General features: G+C 38.2%; 3 protein-coding genes across 8 annotated transcripts; 1 reads left to right on the top strand and 2 right to left on the bottom strand.

The window, feature by feature from the left end:
- Nucleotides 1–823: 823 nt before the first annotated feature.
- Nucleotides 824–9204, bottom strand: eme1 (essential meiotic structure-specific endonuclease 1). Of its 6 annotated transcripts, none has more exons than XM_067575998.1 (10): nt 8905–9203; nt 8557–8696; nt 7078–7854; nt 6744–6871; nt 5962–6051; nt 5336–5457; nt 4110–4236; nt 3481–3596; nt 3201–3390; nt 824–2198 (listed from the first exon to the last, which is right to left on the bottom strand). In XM_067575998.1, the coding sequence occupies exons 3-10, from the start codon at nt 7826–7828 to the stop codon at nt 2022–2024; spliced, it is 1701 nt and encodes a 566-aa protein (XP_067432099.1). In that variant the 5' UTR covers nt 7829–7854; nt 8557–8696; nt 8905–9203; the 3' UTR covers nt 824–2021. The 6 variants fall into 6 exon arrangements, with proteins under 6 accessions (XP_067432099.1, XP_067432101.1, XP_067432102.1 ...); XM_067576000.1 differs by having other exon boundaries at nt 8970–9203; XM_067576001.1 differs by having other exon boundaries at nt 9056–9203.
- A 342-nt stretch (nt 9205–9546) lies between these two features.
- Nucleotides 9547–11751, top strand: mrpl27 (mitochondrial ribosomal protein L27). Its single transcript, XM_067576004.1, has 4 exons — nt 9547–9652; nt 10266–10394; nt 11137–11204; nt 11306–11751. Exons 1-4 carry the CDS (start codon nt 9613–9615, stop codon nt 11510–11512), a joined length of 444 nt encoding a protein of 147 aa, XP_067432105.1. The 5' UTR covers nt 9547–9612; the 3' UTR covers nt 11513–11751.
- A 1391-nt stretch (nt 11752–13142) lies between these two features.
- LOC137171839 (uncharacterized) lies at nt 13143–21459 on the bottom strand. The gene is made up of 6 exons (XM_067576003.1): nt 21199–21459; nt 19490–19596; nt 18246–18341; nt 17313–17408; nt 16997–17158; nt 13143–15927 (listed from the first exon to the last, which is right to left on the bottom strand). Exons 1-6 carry the CDS (start codon nt 21272–21274, stop codon nt 15748–15750), a joined length of 717 nt encoding a protein of 238 aa, XP_067432104.1. The 5' UTR covers nt 21275–21459; the 3' UTR covers nt 13143–15747.
- Nucleotides 21460–22166: the final 707 nt, after the last annotated feature.

The raw sequence follows: 22166 nt of genomic DNA, 5'->3' as shown, positions 1-22166 counted from the left end.
ATGTGAAAAAACTACACTGTATATTTTGTATTTTTCAGTATGAGTAAGTCTGAAACAGTACGTTCTAACCATTTTCCTACTTTCTTCAGTTCTTTCCTGCCTATGAACCTTCTCTGTCGATATGTACTGATGTACCTCTGGATGTCTCTCTGCATGCAGGACCAGGGGTGAGGCATGTTGCTCATCTCTTAAGCTCATTTAACAGCTCGTTACCCATCCGTCTCCTTCTCCCTCTTTTCCTCTGTTCCAGGCACTCATCACTTCTTGGTCGGGTTCCATTTCGCTAATGCAGCGGAAATGAGCCGTGGGCATTGCAAAGCGAAGTGGAGCAGATTCGTGGCGGCATTTCACCACTGCACACCATGAAAACACAAACAGGGCCAGGCATAACAAGGCTCGACACACACAAGAGATGAAGACGCTGGAGAGGGCAATGACACAGAAAGCTCAGAGGCTGGCCACGTGCAATTCAATTGGACGGCAATTAAAACACATGAGAGGTGAGGTGTTACACTGCACTTAACGCTTAATTAAACCAGATTAGAGGTGAGCAGCAGAGATGATGTTCCAAACAGAACACAGTACCTTTACTGGAGTTGACCATTCTTGCCTACATACTAAAAATGTAAAGGATAGAAATTAAACATATTGCAAAACTTAAACTTTAAAGATCCACTCCGGACATGTATTGAGACGTACAAAAATACTCTGCTTTGAACAATAATGTGTTTTCACTTTCAGCAGATGAATGTGAAAAACTCTGTACAAACATCATTCTGCACAGTGAAGAGAACATCAAACTGAAGGAACAAGAAGGAAAACATATTTTTGAGTGAAGGAACTTTAATTATTAAGTATACCAAGAACATAGTTTCCAACTTTAAAAGAATGATTACTTAAAGGAATATCCCAGTATTTTTCAACCTGGGTCTTATTTTTGTAATTGTGTCCATTTTGATTATGGATCATGTTATCTTTGCACACACCACTTCAGTTATAAAGATTTGGGAAATGCAAACTCCAGCAAAAAAATTATATACATTAGAGTGAGCAGGGTCGACCTCTTAAAGCTTTACAAACAGTACATAAATTATTTCAAAAACTTGTTTTAAGTCCAATTCAAAGTATAAAAAATGATCCCCTTGGACTAGCTAGTGCAGCTAACAGTGTAGACTGCGCTGTCGATTTAGCACGAAGGAATGCTGGAGAGCTAGTAGCAAATGACACAGGGTTTGTTTAAGCTGTCTTCTATGGAGATTAAAGAAAACTTTAAGTAACATTGCCGAGCCGGAAACTGTCTCATCTCCCCAAATTCAACTGGAAGACCGAGGCTAGCTTGACCAAACTGTCAGCTCACCTTGCAGTTAGCATCAGCGATAACCACCCCTTCTAAGAAATCAAAGCTGTTCAGGGCATTTTTGTTTATATCTCATTTTTTAATACCTGTTTACTTTGTTGAAGAATAATTATGTTGTATATGAAATGATAATGTAATAAATGTTCACAGTTATTGAAAATAAATAGACAGCTAGCCCAGTTAGCTTGAAAGTTGCCTCAGAAGTAGACCCTTATGCTGTTAGCTACAATAGCTAATCTACAGAGGGTTTACTTCTACATGTACTTTTCAGTCAGACTCAAACAAGTGATTCAAATGATTTATGTAAAATTGAACTTTATTTGGAAAAGTTCAAGAAGCTCACTCTGCTTGGCCCAATTTATGTTTGTTTGTTTTTTGGGGGGGGGTTTGCCAGAGTTGCAAATTCCTGAATCTGATTTAAAAAAATTGAATTTCCCTTAATAGTATCTGATGTTTCATAAAAATGATTACTTAATGACAATCCTCTTCAAAGCTGATACATTTTTATAAAACATAAGATTTTTATAAAATATTTATATACATTTAAAAAAGGTATTGCAACAACTTAGTGCCAAATGTACTGTTGTGAACAGAAACCGCCACAGTAGAGAGCTGTGGGGAACAAGATTACAAACTGTCAGGTCAAGTTCTCTGGAAAAAAAGGTCAGACAGTGGAGTCCAGAGTCTGCTCAGCATCGCAGGAGTTCATTATGAGGAAGAGGCGTTTGGAGAGCTCCGGACCCACCCGTCGAGTCGTGGAGGTGACGCCCTCTCCTCTGCGAATCAGAAGGTCCGACAGCAGGGAGATCTTCTCTCTGTCAGTCTTGCAAAGACTGTAAGCCTGCAGACAGACAGAGAAATATTCATTGTGAAGAAAGAAAAAGATATTGCATGCCAATATATTTGAGGATGTGTCTTTGAGAATACAGGTGTACATGTTTAGAACCAGATGTGATCTTTATCTTTTGGCTTTCATAGATGAGTAATTTCCTTGTTTGCTTGCTGTAGTTAAGTGAAATGCTGATTCACATAGGTACATGGCAAAACATTTATATGTTGTAAATCTATACATAAATGTATACATTTGTATCTATAAGTTGTAGGATCTTCACTCGCATAGAAGCTGATTTTAAAACTCAGTGATGATGCTTTTTACAGTTAAACTAAAAAAAAGAAAAAAGAACATAACAGAAAAAGCAGGAAATGTAAAAAGGAAAGGAAAGCAGAAATACAGCATTAAAGGGAGGTCAAAGACAAATAATATAAAGCAAAATATCTCAAGGCTTGTCTACAAAAGTGAAGCTTGCCAGGGAGCAAACACAATGTGTCTGATTTTTAATGTTGACTTTAAAACAGACAATATGAACCTGCCTCGCGGTGTGTTCTGACTGTGCCCAATATACTGTATAACAATATATCACTTATTTATATCACAATGCAAGTAACAAGATAAATGTACAATCTTTACAACATAGGACACTCTTTATCCTTAGACCCTGGGTTTAGATAAGGAAAAACTCCCTCCAAAAAACCTTTAATAGGTAAAAGAAGTCTCAGGTAGAGCTACAAGGTAAAGACCCCTCTTCAAGGACACAGTTGTCACAAATCAATTACATATCTGTCTGTCACATTTTTTGTTCAAACTGAATGTGGAGAGAAAAATATGTCTATAAAAGGAAAACTATCTTTTTATAATGTGAAAAGGAACTCATTCTTTTTTTTTTTTTGTTATAGCAAAAAAAAGCAAGCAAGCAAATATTGTTTGGTCATGGCGGCAGCAATAGCCTGCAGTAAAAAGGAGCAGAGATGGTAACACTGATTAGTGTGTGAGCAGTGAGTATACCTTCTTGAGGAGCTGTGGGGAGGGATAAACTGCCAGGATGGCTGAGGCCATGTCTGGACTGACTCTGTTGAACTGTTGGATCTGTCTCTTCCACACCTGCAGCAGCCCTTTCCCAGCTTTATCCACCCGCTGCCCCCCCGCCCACTCACTCTCAAGGTAGAAAGAGAAGCCCGTCTTCTCCCTCTCTCGCCTGAGAACACAGAAGGGTATGGAATATTATTCTTTTATCTGGGAGGGAAAGCGTTCGGCAGAGTTGTAGAGGTACAATGGGTTCACTTACTTGAAAGGAGCCTCTGCAACCGCTTTGGTCGTCATGGTGATGTGATCCGAGAAATCCTTCCAGGTGGACAAGAAGCGAACTGCGATGCCAGTATGCAGCTGGAGATGCACCACAGCCTGATGGGATATTAGAGGACAGAAAGATGAGACACTATGAAAAAATAATCTCTTAAAAGACCTTTAATTTATCCCTGAAAACATACAAAGGCATTAATCTAAATGTTATGTTAGATGTTTGCTAATGTTTGCCATTTGTCCATTAATTAGAAAACTTAAACTTAACTTAGAGGTCTAATTTATTTTGGAGCACAAATGATGTTTTAAGCGATTCTTGGGTAGGGATGGGAGGATATAAGGTTTTATCTTATATTAAGATAATTTAATCACGGTGAATTTCCATTATCGGGATAGTCGTGAATATCCTCATGAGTGACTTGATAAAGCTGTGTAGCTCACTAACGTACAATCTTATTGATTTCCTGATTTATTTTGAATTGCCATTTGTCACAAGGCCTGCATCTTTCCAGTCATTCATTACCATGGCTGACGGCTCAGAATTTCTCTGTTCTTCCCTAAATTATGAAAAATGCTGATGTACTTTCTACTACCTCTACCCACCACCTGACCCACCTCCTCTACTTCAACTCGCGACACCTCAGGCAGCGCCTCCACTCCACCATTCTTCCTCCTCTTCTTCACTTGCTTCCCACCGGCCACGGCCTCTCGAAACTTCTTCTGGCTTTGAGACTTCTGGGACCTGGGGACAAAAAGTTCAGAATCTTTGTGTATTAAAGAACCAGAGTGTATGATTTAGTGCCATCTAGTGGTGAGGTTGCAGATTGCAACCAAATGAATACACCTCCCCTTCCAAGTGTGTAGGAGAACCAACAAACACTGCAGCATTAAACAACTTAAACCAACTCTGAGGTGAGAAAAAGAAAAGAGAACAGTAAAGAAGAAGAGAATAACTCCATGCTCAGTCTGTTTGACCTCAAAAACCCTGCACCTGCTCAGTGTCTTGGGCAGCGATGGCTTTCCCTGGAGTTAACAGTGCAGCAGAGAGGCTGCTCTCCACTGCTGGAGACATGACGTTAACAAAGTGGAGCACTCCCACTCATTTTCTTATTCTCATACAGACAGGAAACTGTACGATGCTTTCAAATTAATGAATTCATTAGTTTATGCCGATAACTTTTGGTTTCAGACTATTTATCTTATCTACCAGTTATGTTTCATATATTCATCAGCATGGTAGGTCACTGATAAACAATGGAGATAATAAAACAGTTGTGTTGACACTGAAACCCTGTGTAGGCCTACTTTTTTTCCACAAAGAAAATTAATCAGGAATCAATAACAGGATCAGACCGATAAGTAGAATCGATAATGGAATTGGTATAAAATTTTAATAATTCCCATCACTAATTAAAACATACTTATGAATATTATAGTCCATTTCTGCTGAGTCCGTTCCGCTAGATGCCACTAAATCCTACATAGTAAAGGCTGCTGTTCACACATATTTTTCACACTGTTGAGCAGCTGTGTTCTGGCAGACTCTGCTGACAGTGATCATGGCAACGTGTTTCTAAATGCTGGCCAGCAGCAGATGTGTTTAGGTTAGCTAACAGGATATCTGAGTGGCATTCCTTGTTGTTTTTTAACATTTCATCAAGTGCTATACTTCACACTCTTGTACACATTCACACATCAGCCTTCTCCACACAATCAATCTTCTACTGTCAGCCACTGAGCAGAAGTTTTTAAGAGAGTGGACTCCTATTTATCTTTTCTCTTGTCTCATATGTTTCCAGCTCCACATTCAGATCCTAGTAGATGCTGCTGTCCTTCCCTACCTGAAGTATTTCTCCAGGTCGATGACCACCAGGCTGAGGATCTTATCAGGGTGACGCCTCTGCTGTGCCTGCACCCAGGACGTCAGAGTGGGACCACAGTCTGACATGCCATGTCTCTCCTCCTGGGTTACAATAGATTGAAGTCTTTAGTAGGAGCCATCTTTTTCCTGATTGCAACACCCTAAAAGTCCTTAGGTTAACCCTATCTACTGCCCTCTGAGCGACCTTCACCAGCAGTAACTGTTGTGTATATGAGATATGATGTAGTTGTTTGAAGGTGGTATGTGATGCATATTGTGGCCATTTGTTTGTTGCCATTTAATAACCAGACTTGAATTCTTTCTATTTATTCTCACACTCATTTTTGTTGTGGCTCATATTTTTTAATGAACATCCTTCTACTTGCTTCTATTACTATTTTATGATGTCATTTTCTGCTGTGTTACTTTTCATACGCCTAAAGCTGCTCAGCTCTCACCTCAACTTTATTGTTACAACAATGACCCCATTTCCCCACCGCCATCATTAAACTTTCATCTGGTCTCATTTTGAAGCAGCGGGTTCAGACACTCTGTTGACACGCAGCAGCAGCAGCGGCGGCAGCAGCAGCCAACGCACACACCAACCTGAGTGTAGCTGTGGATCAGAGCGATGAAGTCATCAGCTGTCATCTGCATCACAACATGCGCCTCTGGTACACACGCTCCATCATCTGGCTGAGATACAGACGGGAGAGCATGAAGACATCACTCGTTGCTTTATTTTTCAGTTAAAAAAGTGGTGGTGAGACCCGTTCAGGCTGGATTTATGTCTCTATGGGAGGTTGATTTAAACATCACGTGCTGGTCAGTGAGTTTAATCCAGTTTGGTCATTTTTCACCGTCACCCCAGTAATAATTACAGCCAAAATCACCTACTGTTTTTTCAGATACTTAATGAAACTGAAGAAAACTTACAAATGTGAAGCATCTCTTTTCAGTGATTTCTACCCAGATGTATGGGTGTTTATTAAAGATGGAGGTCAGAGATAATGACATCCTCGCCCACCTGTAGAGGCTGTTTGCTTTATCCTGCTGAATGTCCACTACACACCATATCCTGTCATTTCCCCACGGTTGAAATCCAGAGGAGCACAGTGCAATATTTCATTCCCCACATCACCCTGTAATGTTTATCCCATCCAAATGCAGCTTTACTATAAGAGTACTTCAGAGTCGAAGCTATTTAAAAGCATTCCTTTCTATGACACAGAATACAACTCATCTCTGCTGTAGTCTCATTTGTTTATGGCAATTACAGCAAGTGTCACAAGAAATTTGACAAGTATATATTCATGCATCACCTTTAAACAAAACAAGGCAATGGGAAAATTCTGTGTGTGTGTGTGTGTGTGTGTGTGTGTTATCACCTGTGCACAGGGAGTCTTCCTCATCCAGCTGACACTGCGTGGGAGGGGTTGTTTCTCTATGGCGCAGCTACAACCCAGAGCCTGCACTGACGCCAGCAGAGTCCCACCTCCTTCCAGCTGTAACAGAGCTGCAGACACAAACACACTTACCTAAATAATGTCCACAATAAACTTCTATAATGCATTCAATGCATAAGGGGAAATGCAGGGCTTTCTTTACAGTCTAATATAATCTATAATAAATGTATAGATAGCAACGAGACATGACTGAGTCCTTAGGGATTTTTTTCCCCATTTATGTACCAATATTTATTGTTTTCTCCCTGCTCCTTACCTGGGTCCACAACCACCACCATGTGCTTGATACACTCCTCTGGCCTCAGGGCCTTGGCAGCTTCTGCCAGAGCTTTCTTCTCTGCTTTCTGTCTCTCTTGTTCCTGCCTAAGCACCTCCTTGTCCTGCCGCTGTCTTTCCCTGGCTTGCTTCCTCCTCAGAGCCTCCTCCCTGGAGCCCTGGATCTCCTCCGCCGTACGCTTGGCAGGTTTCCTATTGGCAGAAGAGATGTCTGTGCTCTCTGTGCCAGAAAGCGGCTTTGGAAGGAGCCACCACTGAAGGGAAGCCGCCTCGTCTGGGCCATCCGAAGCTCTCTGGCTCCCTGTTCTCACCTGACGGGAGCTGAGCGGAAGCGGGGGCTCTGATTCTGGAAAGCCATCCTGGTGAGAGAGTTGTGAGCTGGCTAGATTGGATGGTAAACACTGCTCAGCATCTTTTCCATTAGTAATAGTGGAGGAGGCACTAATCAAATTGTCTCGTCTCTGTTTGAGTCTCTGTGCCAGAGGGACATACGGTGCGTCGTCATCAGAATCACTAGTGATCATCATTACATCATCTGTACCCACATTGCCCTTCACAAAGGCTGGCACAGAGGTGGCTCCTTCTTCTGCATCAGAGTCATCCAGGTCAACCAAGTCTGCTTTCTCCCCGTGGCTCTGGGAGGCTTGGCTGAGGTGTCGACCGGGCTGGAGGAAGTCAAACACAGGCAACTCCTCTTCGAGGTCACTGCTGAAGTCACTGTAGCTGCCCATGTTCTTTCATGTCCAAACTGAAGTTACTGTACATGAGATATGAGGCAAGAATTATAGGTAACACTTTATTTTACAGGTCATTTAATTTTATAAAAAAATATGAAAAAATGGCAAAATGTTACGTTGTCATTATATTTTGGTTCCTAGTTCTTAATTAGCAAAAAAAAATTAATAAATTAGACTCCTAACAATTTAACTGACAGAAAATACTTAATTTGTATTAGTACTGGCACATTAGATTCTTTATTAAAAACTCTCTAATGAGCACATTTCCCAAATACTACCAAATGACGTAACCCTTTCAAGAAAATGTCCTAAGAATGAACAGATACACATCAGCTACTTTTAGGAAATTGTTGAAAAAATTTTGGAAAAAACTACATATGAAACTACAACCCAAACTACTTAACTTTTGTTTCCATTTTTCTTATAACTTGTACCAAACTGCTCCACCCTTTCTGTAAAATATCCTAAAACTTAACCATTAAATACCTGAAAATACCTGCATTACACTGAAAATGTAGTATATAATATAGTACAGTATATAGTAAAATTTAGTATACAATTAAGGGACCTGTAAAATTATTTGTTAAATGTATGTTCCTGGCTCATACAGCCAGTTCCTGGCTCCAAAAGTGCCTTTCCTTCTGCTAACAGAAACTGCATCAAGCCTCATTCACCAATCTGTCAAATTTGGATTTTTTGTTTATTAGCGAGTAAACACACACCAACCAGCCCATGACATAAAGCCTCTCAACAGGTATAGGTATTCTGATCAGTTCGGCATACAGATAATCCACCATGCAGAATGTATTTCAATATAATTGCAGTTTTATAATCGGTGCACACTGCTGGTTGCCTCCCACCGCTGTTAGAAGATGTGGAGACAAATTACAGAAGTCGCTTGTGTTAGTAGCAGAATTGGTTGGTACTTTGTAAATTAGTGAATATAACGTACTCTAGCTTTGACAAACTGAACTGAACAGAAAAATAAATCACTTTTTAAATTGAGTTTGGCAAAGCAATGAGAGGTCAATGTTCTCTCAGCGACTACAGACATGATTCAAACCACTAACCTTAATGGAAATTAGCAGACATTCGTTAGCTGGAAGCGTTTTACTACTGTGGTTTGCGTACTCACTTTCTTCGAAATCTCGCATACAGGTAATTAAAAAGCTAGATATGTAGGTAAATACTAGCTACTTGCACTAGCTAGGGATCATTTACTTAGATCGACGAAGACAATGTAAACTCTCGTCTTTCTGTTGGGAAGAAAACTCATTTGATTTCCCCGGGTTGTAAGGTAGTGTTGCATTCAGGTTTACTGGACGAGCGACTTTTCCTCTGTACTTGCGTTGTCCACATTTAACACATACACACACACACAAAGCACTGCGTAAGTGACATGATTGAGCTTATTTTATTGAAATGAACCTTAAGGTAATATTAACCATTAACAGCAATTAAATGTATTTGTGTATTGCAACATAACATTTTATAAGTCATAAACACAATGTAGGTTTTCAGGCTAATATTTGATCCAGACAGGCCTATAAATCCCAATTCATTTTTATTTTTTAAATTTCACAGTCGGGTATTTTTTTATTACTGAGGTGACATGAATGTTACTTTTTATGCCATTTGGCTGTCAATTAAGGCGCTATGATGAATAGTGTGTTCAGTGGGTTCAGTGTGTTATTACGGTCTACCAGCTTTTTTTTGGAAAACCTGAATGCAGCAGATATCCGGATGTGACGCAGATACTAGGGGACACATCGTTGAAGATGGCAACGCTGGCGTCCTTGATGCTCAAGCCCAGAGCAGGTATCAAGTATCTAAATGAGTATTTTACAAATTATTCACGAGTTTATTAATTGCTTATGAAAACGTTGAATTAATTCCCAGCAGTTCTGTGCTTACTGTAAACACACGTTTGAAACAAGAGGTGTTTTACATGCTAACGTAGCTGGCTGTACTAGCTGGTCGATGTGTAGTTAGTTAACTGAATGTCAAAGATACTGATGCAGCTGTAAAAGAAAAACACAAGAATCATTTGTGCTTTACAAGTTATCCCTTAATGTAATAAAAGCATGCTTATAAACATGCAGTAAACCAGTTTAGACGTTTGTAGTAAATTTCTGACGTTTCTTTAACATGTGACACACCAAGCTGTACTTTAATTTATGACAATACAAGCCCATTTCACTGTACCCGATGCTACCTCCCATGTATTTCGTTGGAAAAATACACTATGACATAATAAAAGTCTTAATAATTCAATGTGTTTAATTGGGAGTTTCCATCAAATAAGTAAGACCTTTCTAAATCGGTCAGATTTGAATGGAGTTTGGTGTGCTGTCATTAGCTACAGTACATATGAGCCGGAACTGCATGGTTATATGAGTTTGCATGAATTTCTCTGTGTTTCTGGTTTCAGGGCTGTTGGTACCTGGTCAGTCGTCTCTCCTGGACTCTGTGAGGTTTGCATCTAAGAAGGCAGGTGGCAGCAGTAAGAACTTAGGAGGAAAGAGTGCTGGCCGGAGATATGGCTTCAAGAAACAGGATGGTAATTCTAAAAGTGATTTTGATTCAGTCCTCATAGGTGCTGTAACTATTCTTCCTCAACTGTTTATTTAAGATCATTTAATCCAAGTAACAGCTTTGTATTGCTCAGATATATGTAATGTTTTCATTTTCAAACTACAGTGGTTTCTGATGTACAGCATAAGATAAGAGTAGACTCATGTAAACAGTTGTAGGGCTGCAATATAATTTCCCACAGTAAATGGGAAAAAGATGACGTTTTTAAATGTCTTTTGTTTTCCAATCATCAGTCCAAAACCAAAAGATATTGAGTTTACTATCATGAATGACAAAGAAAAGTTTCAAATGCTCACATTTGGAAAGCTGGTACCACCAAATGTTTGGCATTTTCACTTGACTAAAACAAGTAATTAAAATAGGCAGCGATTAATATTCTGTTGATCGATTAATCAACTAATCGTTGTAGCTCTAAAATGATTATTATAACATCACTGAAGACTTGTGGCAATGTTTTCATTGATTATTAATGCTTCAATACATTTGATAATGAATATTTGGACTTGACTAGTTCTAGTTCTCTTAACTAGTTTGGACTAATTCCTCCTGAGCAGCAGTAGAACAATAAGTGCACCTTAAGTTATGGGTTGTTAAGTTCCTGTTGTGGAAAAGGCCTTCTAACTGATCTGTCAATGGGAATATTAAATCTAGATACATCATAGCATTGAATTTAAGTGATCTAACGTCTCTTTTCATTTTTTTACAAGGAAACTTTGTCCATGCTGGTAACATCCTTGCAACACAGAGGCTGATGAGGTATCACCCAGGAGCTCATGTATGTACACATTGACTTGGACTCTCTGATTTAAAATGTTGATCTGATGTGATTTGAGACTTAAATGTACACTTCTCCTCTCCTCCCTCCCTGTCCTGCAGGTGGGGATTGGAACCAATAAGACGCTATTCGCTCTGGAGGATGGTTACGTCAGGTTCACCAAGGAGGTCTACGTCCCAGCACCACGCAGCCCAGAGGCCACCCAGGTCATCACCAAGCTGCCAAAAGGAGCTGTGCTCTACAAGACCTTCATCAACGTGATGCCAGTCAAACAGGAGGGGAAGTTTAAACTGGTGGACATGGTCTGAAAGTGACTGGACTGAACTGGACTGGACTAGTAAGTAATTCTTTGTCAGGATCGAGCAGGATTTGGTTTGGTGAAAAGACATCACATGCATCCTGGAGGACTTTGGCAGCTTTGACTGATATCAGGTGATTTCACTGATGAACACACCTTCAAGCAGACTCTCAGCCTCTCCTCTCCTGCCTATGTGACACTTAAGAAACATAATATACTGTGTTGGTTAATAAAGATTTTTTATGTGTATGTCTTCATGTTTAATTACTTGGGGGTTTTGTTCTGAGTATTATGTGTTATATTGGTCAGTGGTGGAAGAAATATTCAGATTATTTACTTAAATAAGAGTAGTGATGCAACAAAGTAAAAATACCCCATTAGTAGTAAAAGTCCTGCATTCAAAGTCTCACTTAAAAAGGTCTGTAAGTATTATCATCAAAACGTAGTTAAAAGGAACACAGGTAAAATATGTCATTGTGCCCCTTTCATGTTTAATATTTTTTAGGATTGTTATCATTTATCCATTCATGTTTGAGTGGCATTTTTGTTGCAGCTGGTAGACATAGTGACCACTTTATATGGTGCTGTTGGGCAGTTTAATCTGCACATAATCTCAGTCTTATGAAGATGTTTCTGTCTATAATTCAGTCCTAACTTTATTTTACAGTGCAGAAAGAATATCTCTACGTGTTTTCAATTTAAATGAACTTGTTTAAAGACTGTTCTAGAAATGAGTGTTATTGTGAAACAATAAAGAATAACGCCGGTTGTGGCACTAGTATTATGAAAAAGTTGATTTTTAAAGCCTTTAAACAAGCTGATATGAATTGTAAACTGCTCGACATATTCCCACTAGCAGATTTCACTTTTTCTAAAAAAAAATAAAACTTATAGGATTCAATTTGAGTGAGATGACTTGATAAGTGGGAGGTTCACAGAGCAATGCATTATGGTTAAGCTTATCGTGTGTTTTGTGTGAAAATTAATCAGTAATTTTCAATATGCAAAGTAACTATAGCTGTCAAATAAATATAGTGGAGCATAAAGTTGCATCAAATGGAAATACCTCTAAACTGTACTTGAGCAAATGTACTTAGATACATTCCACCACTGATACTGGTGTTCACCTAAATGTTGGTAATTGCTTTAAGGCCCAGTAAACTATTTTCTTAACAGCAAGGGTGTCCCCCATCAGCCACTATTATCTGCCAAAGTGTGATGTGTATGGGGCTGTCCTGAACAAAAGGACCACACACCAATTGGAAGTTTATTCTTTAAAAAATTTGAAGTCAATTTATTCAACAACTATTTAGGTTGTTTGCTTATGTTGCCACGGAGATGTTAGTGTCAGTCAAATCCGATTAAACCCTACAGTCCTGTTTTAGCAGATTTTCATTTTTGAGAGTAAAACTAATGTTAAACAGCAATTGTGAGAAGGATTGTTTCTTCTTTAGTGACATATTTAATGTAAACAAGTAGTAATTGAGATTTGAAACCAAGTTTTTAAGTACTTTAATAATACTTTAATAATAATAATAGTGCAATACCAATGCTACTTTTTTAACAGTTGGAAGAGTGTAGTACCAACATTGACCACAAGATGTTGCCAGATCCCTACAAATTGACAATCCTATGGGGGGTTTTTATTATTTATGTAAAAAGATTGAAGTATGAGAATTTTCTCAATCCACAAAGGAATATGCATAAAAAAAAAAAAATCAAAATCATCAGAGTTGAACAGTGACATATTGCAGCTCTGTTTCTTGATTGTTTAGTCAGCTGGGTATAAATAAAACCTTGATGATTAGCAGTCTTTCTTACCCCGGCTTATTCACAACCTTTACTTCAACCCCTTTTGTGATGCCATTGTTATTCAAGTCTTATCAAACCACATCCACACAATCTGGGTAAAGCAGATTTTTGTGTTTAAGCGTAAAACTATTTGAAATTTATGGATTTTTTTTCCTCACTGTACCTGGAGAAAAAAAACAGCGCAATACCAAAACTGACCACAACATGTCGCACAATCACTCCCATGTTGTGTGCTCCAGTCAGCATCAGGATTGGTGTCCAGATTGCACACTGATACTGCAGGTCTGTTTCCTCATATATTGGATTTATGATGCAATTAGTAAAAAAAAAAAAACCTAAATGGAAATAAAAGAAAAGTGTTTCCTGAAGTCTGTGAATGCTCAGTTTGGAAAAACTAAATCTTCCTCAGTCAGGCATTGCTCTTCATTTGGATACTCATTTGAATGCTTATAAGCGAGATATTTTGTCAGCAGTTCTTTGGAAGAACTTTCAACAGAAATCAAGAGATAAATGAGAACCGTTGTATTTCAGAGGCTTGTGGTATGCAGCGGGAGTGTGAGTAACGCCTGGTACACTGTATGGGAGTTGGTCATGAAGCAGAACAAATGATGGATATGAGGAGTTCGTAGACGTGGAGTTCTTATTCTTAAATGGTGGAGGGTAAATCGCTTGTGGATGATTGTGGGTCACTGTACACTCCACTGCCTGACTGGATAATGGACCAGGGATAAACTAAAGGGTATTTTTATAAGTTTAAGCATTTGGATTTTATGGTATTTCCTTTACTGTTAACTCGTAATAAAAAACAAATGAGTCATGAAGTTACTGAACAGCCACTGGCTGTTGTGTAAGATACGCATTCTTGGTTCTCAGTGCAGGCCAGCATCAGTGCACGTCATGCGCAATGGATGCACAAACAAGTACAATTTTCGACAAGTCTCCCAGATGCTTCCTGGTTGTGGTGGGTTTCTGTCCTCTGTTAGTGTTTGATCTGGGTTAAAGAGTAACCCCGTGGTGTCATACTTTGTCTCTCAAATGCGAACAGTCATTGGTGAGGTGTGCCAGGCTCAACAGAGTTACTGTTTAACAATGCCAGGACTCGCCAGAGGGACCTCTTCCACAGTGGAACCTTTAGATTTTTTTTTAACCTAATTCAGCCAATATGTTTACTGACTTTGGTGATCCCCCGACTTTCCTCTAGTCCAACCTCTTTGGTTTTTAGTGAAATGTCTTGACTACCATTAGATCCATTACCATGGAATGTGTTACAGATATCCATGGTGCCCAGAGGATGGATCAAAGGGATTTTGCCGATTCCTTCTTATAAGTTTTCACTTATCTAGTGAAATGTCTCAACATCTACTGGATAGCACTGAAAGAAAATTTGTAGAGGGATTCAAGACTCCCAGATAGTGTGTCCTAAAGACTTTGGTGTTCCCCTGACTTTTCATTTAGTGCCACCATGAGGTTGATATTTATGGTTTTGAGTGAAATGACTTGACAACTATTGGATTAATTGCCATCAAATTTGGTTCACATGTAAATTGTAATAACTTTGATCTCTTTACTTTTCATCTTGGTCATCATCAGGTCAAAATTTCACTTAGTCTAATACTTTGGTTTATGACACTAAACATAAGCATAATAACACTGTCATTTTTAGCATGTGAGTGTGCTCATGTTAGCATTTAGCTCAAAACCCCACTGTTCCTACGTACAGCTTCACAGAACTGCTAGCATGGCTAAAGTCTTAGCTTTGTTACAGGCTAAATATCAGGTATCAGTTCACCAAGATCAACCACCTCCAGTATAAGGGTTTTTCTGTGACTATACAGAAAACAGTCTGTTCCTTTTTTTCTTAAATTTTACCGTTGCAGTGATTATTAATCCTAAAAGAATTAGATTTTATATGGTGTCAGTGGACAGCTTTAGCACCCCATGATGGTCTAAATGTGTTTTCAGAGGTTTCTAGACCCTTATAAGAGTAAAAGTCTGATGGAGACACTGAACATTTGGGATTTAATTGGTATAAATTCTGGTAAAGTCAAGGGCATTGAATATTAGGTTTCAATTTTAAAAAATCCTCATAAGTCACTAAAGAATCACATTTGTCAAACTTTTGAATACATCCCCCCATTATGCCATTCTTGGAAAAACACAATGTGATTCCTGCCAGTAACTGCATGGACAATGTAGAGTATGTCAGTCTCACCCTTGGGGAGTGTACAGCTTGAGTCAGAGTCATTATCATGAGAATACTTTCAAACAGAATCACAGGGATCTATCAACAGATCTGCCTCAAAGCACAAGCATTCCCGAAACTCTTTTCTTGTCCCTGGTGGCGTCACTTGTTTGGCTCTAACAACAGTAACGCTCCTCCTCATGCTGTGGCTTGGCAATGAACTCTAGACCCATCAGAGAGCTCTGTGCTGGTTAGTAAGAGGAGGCAAACCCCTGGAGTGCTGTGGATGGTTGACTGGGATTGTATGTGCCATCACTGAGTTGTGAGGAACGATCCTGTGTGTGGACTGACAGGTTAACATCCAGAGACTGCAGATCTGCGGGTGAAATGTCAAGGGACTGCCGAAGGGTTTCTTCATACGTTGGTGGAAGCTTGATGGGGGTGTGACAAAAGAAATATTACGATATAACATATTTAAAGCCGATTGTACACAAGTAGGTCAATTTACTAGTCAGGGACAATCTAACAAAAATACGCTTTTTGTGGCACTATGGGTAATGTTAGCTGAAGCACGCTAATATCTGTGATTTGTTCAGCAATTCAAATAGGTCTGGTGTTGCGCTCACTGATGGCAGTTTCTGCCAGTTAGAGGAAAAAAATCCACCAATCAGAGCTTTGTAGGCAATATTAAGAATCTGGACATCATCTTCTTATGTAGCTAACTAGCAATGGAAAGTTCCTCCACCCTTAACTCAAGCTAAATCCTCAATGTTATGATGTATTATTCTTGAAAACTTGTGATTTGATTCCACCAATTATCAACCAAGGTATCAACATTTTGAGAACTTCATAATTAGCCAGTTTAGCTTAAAGTCTGAAAGTAGGGGGCACAGCCAGCCTGGCTCTGTCAAAAGTTAAAAAATACACCTACCGTCACCTTTTTAAGCTAATTGACACTTTGTATGAGGTTGTTTTAATATGTACTCAAACAGAAATATACAAATGACAGTTCTTGGTTTTGGGAGAGTTACATGCTTGAACTATTTATTTGTGTACAACAGCCCGGCACAGTTACTTCCCACCAGTTAGTAGAGTTCTTTTTTTAATTCTAAGCCATGATAGCTGTTTCTCCCTGTTTCTAGCCTTTATGCTAAGCTAGGGTAATAGCCTCCTGGCTCCAGCTCTGTACTTAACACACAGACATGACAGTTGTGTTGATCTTTTCATCTCACTCCGGGAAAGAAAGCAAATATGAAGGTGAAAGAACTCAGTCAGAACTGAAGAAGCCTTATGGACAAGAGGCGAATTATCCTTGACTTATATTAAGCAAAAAAACATATTCCCCAAAATGTGAACTATTCCTTTTAATTTTTTTGGTGTTAGTGAAGTGACATGAATGTATTACACATTTTGCTGGGTAAATTATATCCCTCAGATTCCCTAATTTTTACAGAGCCACATACCAACAGTGACACAGTCCATAGCACTCTGTATGCTCACCTCATCATGGCAGTTACTGAGGCCAAAACGGTGTGCAATCATATTGTGGATGTGTCTCTGTCTGTCCCTCTTACGAACGCTCTCGTAGGTAGGCAGCCGCGGCAGAGGCCCGCCCAAGTGATAGTCATTTGGCATCCCTATGATAAACACTCTTCCAGGAAGCTAAATTACACACACACACACACACACACACACACACACACACATCAACAAATGTTCTGATAAGAGATATCAAACAGTTACACAAAATGCATTTCAAATATTTGCACTGAGTGCATTTCATCAGCTCCTGAAATTGTGATGTTACACTTTTTACCTGTGGTCCAAGAGCTCCTTGGTTCATGGTAGCACTGTGCTCATTATGGGCAATGCCAATCAAAGAGTGCCTGCTGTGATAGTGTGGAGAATTGTCCTGGGAGGAGAGATCATCAGGGACCAGTTATAGTTTTTAATTTTTCATTTTTATTTTAAGTAACAGTTTTGGTTAAGGCACTCTATATTGTTATACTGCTGTAAGTAATACATTAAGGACAGAGTTCATGGCAATTTGATTCCATTCAACATTTACAGCAACTCAACAGTCATTTCACTCAGAGTACTTTATATTTCACCAGTGTAACAATTCGTATCAATTCATGTCCAATTTCCATATTCCATACTAATTGCATACAGAGTACCAATCTGAATAGCCTACTGTTTTATGCTGTTAGTGTACCAAAATGTATTATACAGTGCTTGCACCATCAAATGTCAAACTTGAACTGTAGAATGTAGATGGAAATTACACTAAGACAAAAGTTTTTGCAAAACTTTAATAACTTTTTTTCCTGAGTTGTTTCTCTACTATCCACAATTAGTTTTAATTATTTCCAGCTGTGAGCACTTCCTCAATATCCTTTGTGCAGTGCATTTTGGGAAAGTAGTGTCCATCAACAACATATTCAGCCATCAAGGGTTTTTAGTATGCATACTGAGTGTTTTGAGTTCGCATAGTTTTGTCACCTTCTGTATGGGAGATTTAAAATGCCTACATGAAAGTAAATCAAAGAAATTTAGTGGAAAATAATGCACAGTTATATGTATTTCCTTCCCTTCCCTTCCAGGAAGCTAAATTACACACACACACACACACACACACATCAACAAATGTTCTGATAAGAGATATCAAACAGTTACACAAAATGCATTTCAAATATTTGCACTGAGTGCATTTCATCAGCTCCTGAAATTGTGATGTTACACTTTTTACCTGTGGTCCAAGAGCTCCTTGGTTCATGGTAGCACTGTGCTCATTATGGGCAATGCCAATCAAAGAGTGCCTGCTGTGATAGTGTGGAGAATTGTCCTGGGAGGAGAGATCATCAGGGACCAGTTATAGTTTTTAATTTTTCATTTTTATTTTAAGTAACAGTTTTGGTTAAGGCACTCTATATTGTTATACTGCTGTAAGTAATACATTAAGGACAGAGTTCATGGCAATTTGTCCATTTGCCATCAACAACATATTCCGCCATTAAGGGTTTTTAGTATGCATACTGAGTGTTTTGAGTTCACATAGTTTTGTCACCTTCTGTATGGGAGATTTAAAATGCCTAAGTGAAAATAAATCAAAGAAATTTAGTGGAAAATAATGCACAGTTATATGTATTTCCTTTTTATGCATGCATTTACTGTTTCATACTTTAAATGAAAAAAACATGTTAAAATGGCAACAATTACCTTTTTGTCTTTAATAACCAACTTAACTGTTTTTCATTGTGACATGACTTTTCCATGCCTCATTTCAATCAAATCATAGTACAAAAAAGTGAAGCGCATTTCAATCGAAAACTATTCATTCAGACAAAAAGCTAAATTATTGACCTTTTACATATGTTAATTTAATAATGTCACAGTAATATGGATATATAAAAAGTACATACAAATACATATTACAATGTGTATTGTTTTTTTTTTTTTACTTTATTTCTTTGTTTGATTTGTTTTTATTTAGGTGTTTTGAATCTTCCATAGTTTTTGACCACGACCTTTTTCCTCCTTAATCTGAATCTATAATGCTCAGAGGAACTAATGATGTAGGCCAAGAAATAAGGCCACCTAGATCCTGGATTCTTGACTTCTCTGGTGGTAATGTGATATGATCTATGATAATGATGTGCCTATTAATTCTCTTTTTTCGTGGTCAGCTCTGGGCTAGGCTGAATTACCAAATGGGATACTGCTCCAGGCCCCCAAATCCCCAGAGGTTGGTTTTGGTCATTTCATTAAGTACAAATTCACAATATCACTATATCAGCAAATGTTTGCCCTGGGGCCCTGAGCAGGTGAATCCGGCCACGTCTACCCCTATACTGGTTTATTGGTTCTCTTTTGCTTCTTTTGTAAACTCATAGGCATGTTTGTAGTGAATGCCCCAAACATAATATTAAATCTAATAAAAAATTGTCAAAAAAGTGTGTGAAGTCTCTCTGTGTTGTAGATGGTAGGTCTTACTGTATAGTGTTCTGTTCTGTGAGGCTTGAATCTGCAGCAGAGAGGATCTTTTCTGTAGAGCACCACCACCAGCATTAGGATCATTATACAAAACACTATACAGGCCACTGAAGTGGAAGAGAGACACAGAGAATGGTTACTGCCTCAGGAGGAGAAATGTAACAGTGGACTATACAAAACATGTTATAGTACAGAAAGCCAGTAGGGGAAGATGGGGGCAGATGTCCCACTGCATATAAATGGACACCAAATACCAGTGAAATGAGTGTCTATGTATTGCCCACATGTAGTAAGGGTTGCCATTTAAAAATGTCTATCTTACTAGCTTCCGTTTTTGAATTTTACAAAGAGACAGTTTTTTGGGTTGCTAATTTTTCCTCAGTTATATTTAAGGATGTGTGTGTTTTCACTGTTTAGAAAGGTACACACATAAAATAAGTTTGGTCATTCGGGCATAGAAAACTTGTTACTCATTTATTTGAAAAAAATATATAAAATGTGAAAAATGCATACCTGCAGTAAGATGCCACAGTAGTTTGGGGGCAAAATTCCATGGAGCACCTCACTCATATTTTTCTATTTAGTCTGATTTTTGTTAATGTATAAAGTAAATAAAATACACAAATATAATTAAAATAATGATTATATTATATCTTCATGAAAGGATGAGAACTTAACTGATAGTGCTACGAGGCTGTTTGCTATATCGAAACCTATTGCTGTATACAGTACAAAATAAATAAGAATATGAATAAATGTAGAAGATTATTAAATAAATAAACACATACACTGTAAAATGATTTAACAAATTATTAAAACTCAACTCATTACCTTATAATGTCACTTTTCAGGACAGTGCCCAAATGCAGGCTCACTCACTATCAGCTAGTTTGCAAGATCCTGACAGAGTTGTGCATCTTTCTTTGAGGAGCAACTTTAGAACACAACACTGCAGAGAAAACCCGGAAACCAGCTAGCTGCTACTACTGACACTGGCTCTTAATTTTGCTAATGAGTAATAATCCAAGGTCAAGGTCACAAGACATGCTAGTTAACTGGATAGTTAGGTAGCATGTAGCCTTAATATGCTAAATATAAGGATAGGGTTAGTGGTTGGTTGATTCAGAATTATGTTGGCATTTTTGTTGCCATATCGAGCAGCTGGCTGAATCTGGAAGCAGCTGATGAGATTGTGATTGGCAGAGAATTGAGAGGATTGGTGACATGAAATAAAAACAGACTTTTTGAAATAAAAAATTCTATATTGAAATAAAAATGAACAACAATAAAACCCCATTCATGTGAAAATAAGAATGATAAAATAACTTCAAATTTATGAGTTGAGTTTTCATAATTAATTTAATAATTTCACAATTTACTGGTTCATTTAAATATTTAACACTATTATTAATATGCTATATAAATTAATATGCTCCATTTTTAAAAGATTGACTCAATGTAAAAAAAAAAATACATTACATACATTACATTTTGGCAATAGCTAAAACTATTGAGGCACATCTCCCCCCACATCTATTATTAGTGATGTAGGCTCATGGTAAATACAAATGTGTATACAACTGAGTCTAAGAAAAATCAATCAAATCAGCAGAGGACATGAAGTTTTTCCTCACTGTTTACATCAGTTTAGGACAGAATGTAAAATGAAGATTAACGTGAGTCTAAGTAACAGTAAGTGCTGTACTCACCTGAAGCCACAATGACAGTCATTGGCTCTGGTGCCATTGGAGGACTCTCTCTCGCAGTCGGAGTGGGAATAGACATTATACTTTTTGTTTCTTAAGTCATACAGACTTAAAAAAAAAAAAAAAATCAGTCAAGCTGCAAGAAAACCGCTGACTCTCTGGATTTGTTTCCTTGACTTTCAAAACTCCTGAACACCAGGATTAACTAGCAGGTAAATATTAACACCATGTCAGAGGAGCGTTTGTCTTCCCGGCACAAATGACTCACCTCAAACTGCCCTGTCCTCGCTCATTCCAGAGAAAAAAAGACAGAGGAAAACCATCTGCAAACACGACTCTAGTGCAAACTCTGGTGGAAGTCAATGGAGACACACCTGACCTGTTAGACTTCCTTAAAATAACATTCATATTTAATAATAAGCACAATAAGGTCATTAAAATCACTACTACACACTGTAAAAATATAAATCAGTGTCCTGAATCCAAAATAAGAAGAAATAGTAGCCTACAGAAGTAAAATGTACCAAAGTATCAAAACAGAACACCTCCTGTCAGAGTTGTATTACAGTATACAGTATATTAAACCAACTGGATTATGATTATTGGTGCATATGTGTAGACTTTGCATGTTGTTAGACAATTTGATGTAATTCACCATAATTTATAAAATGATAATGTATGTAAAATTTCAATAGATGTTATAATAACAATGTAGTGGAGTAAAAAGTACATTTGCCTCTGAAGTTCAAAATGTTTCACTCCTCCCTCAAGGGACAATTAGAGATAAGAGAGTTTCCAAAAGTACATGTACAGTTCATTCACACACACAAAGACAATCTAAAAATACAAATATTAATAAACAATGTTAGAAATAGTTGAAATACACAGGGATAAATGGCAGTATCCAACACCACAAAAGCACACATTATGTCTAAATTTGCTTCTGGAATAAAACCAAATATTCCTGCTGG

This window comes from Thunnus thynnus, chromosome 20 (genome assembly GCF_963924715.1).
Source record: "Thunnus thynnus chromosome 20, fThuThy2.1, whole genome shotgun sequence".
Taxonomy (NCBI): domain Eukaryota; kingdom Metazoa; phylum Chordata; class Actinopteri; order Scombriformes; family Scombridae; genus Thunnus; species Thunnus thynnus.
Note: the sequence above shows the minus strand (reverse complement) of the source record. Positions and strands in the feature narration are given on the sequence as shown.

Bases quoted from the DNA above. Each gene is read 5' to 3' on its own strand.
- eme1 (XM_067576002.1), bottom strand. From the start codon at position 7,828: ATGGGCAGCTACAGTGACTTCAGCAGTGACCTCGAAGAGGAGTTGCCT. The intron at 6,872-7,077 runs GTAAGGAGCAGG...TTGTGTCTGCAG, and splicing joins GGTGGTGGTTGTGGACCCAG to CTCTGTTACAGCTGGAAGGA. The intron at 3,597-4,109 runs GTGGGTCAGGTG...ATATCCCATCAG, and splicing joins CGCGAGTTGAAGTAGAGGAG to GCTGTGGTGCATCTCCAGCT.
- mrpl27 (XM_067576004.1), top strand. From the start codon at position 9,613: ATGGCAACGCTGGCGTCCTTGATGCTCAAGCCCAGAGCAG. The intron at 9,653-10,265 runs GTATCAAGTATC...TTCTGGTTTCAG, and splicing joins GATGCTCAAGCCCAGAGCAG to GGCTGTTGGTACCTGGTCAG. The intron at 11,205-11,305 runs GTATGTACACAT...CCTGTCCTGCAG, and splicing joins GGTATCACCCAGGAGCTCAT to GTGGGGATTGGAACCAATAA.
- LOC137171839 (XM_067576003.1), bottom strand. From the start codon at position 21,274: ATGTCTATTCCCACTCCGACTGCGAGAGAGAGTCCTCCAATGGCACCA. The intron at 19,597-21,198 runs GTGAGTACAGCA...CTTCCACTTCAG, and splicing joins GACTGTCATTGTGGCTTCAG to TGGCCTGTATAGTGTTTTGT. The intron at 17,159-17,312 runs GTAAAAAGTGTA...TGTGTAATTTAG, and splicing joins AAGGAGCTCTTGGACCACAG to CTTCCTGGAAGAGTGTTTAT.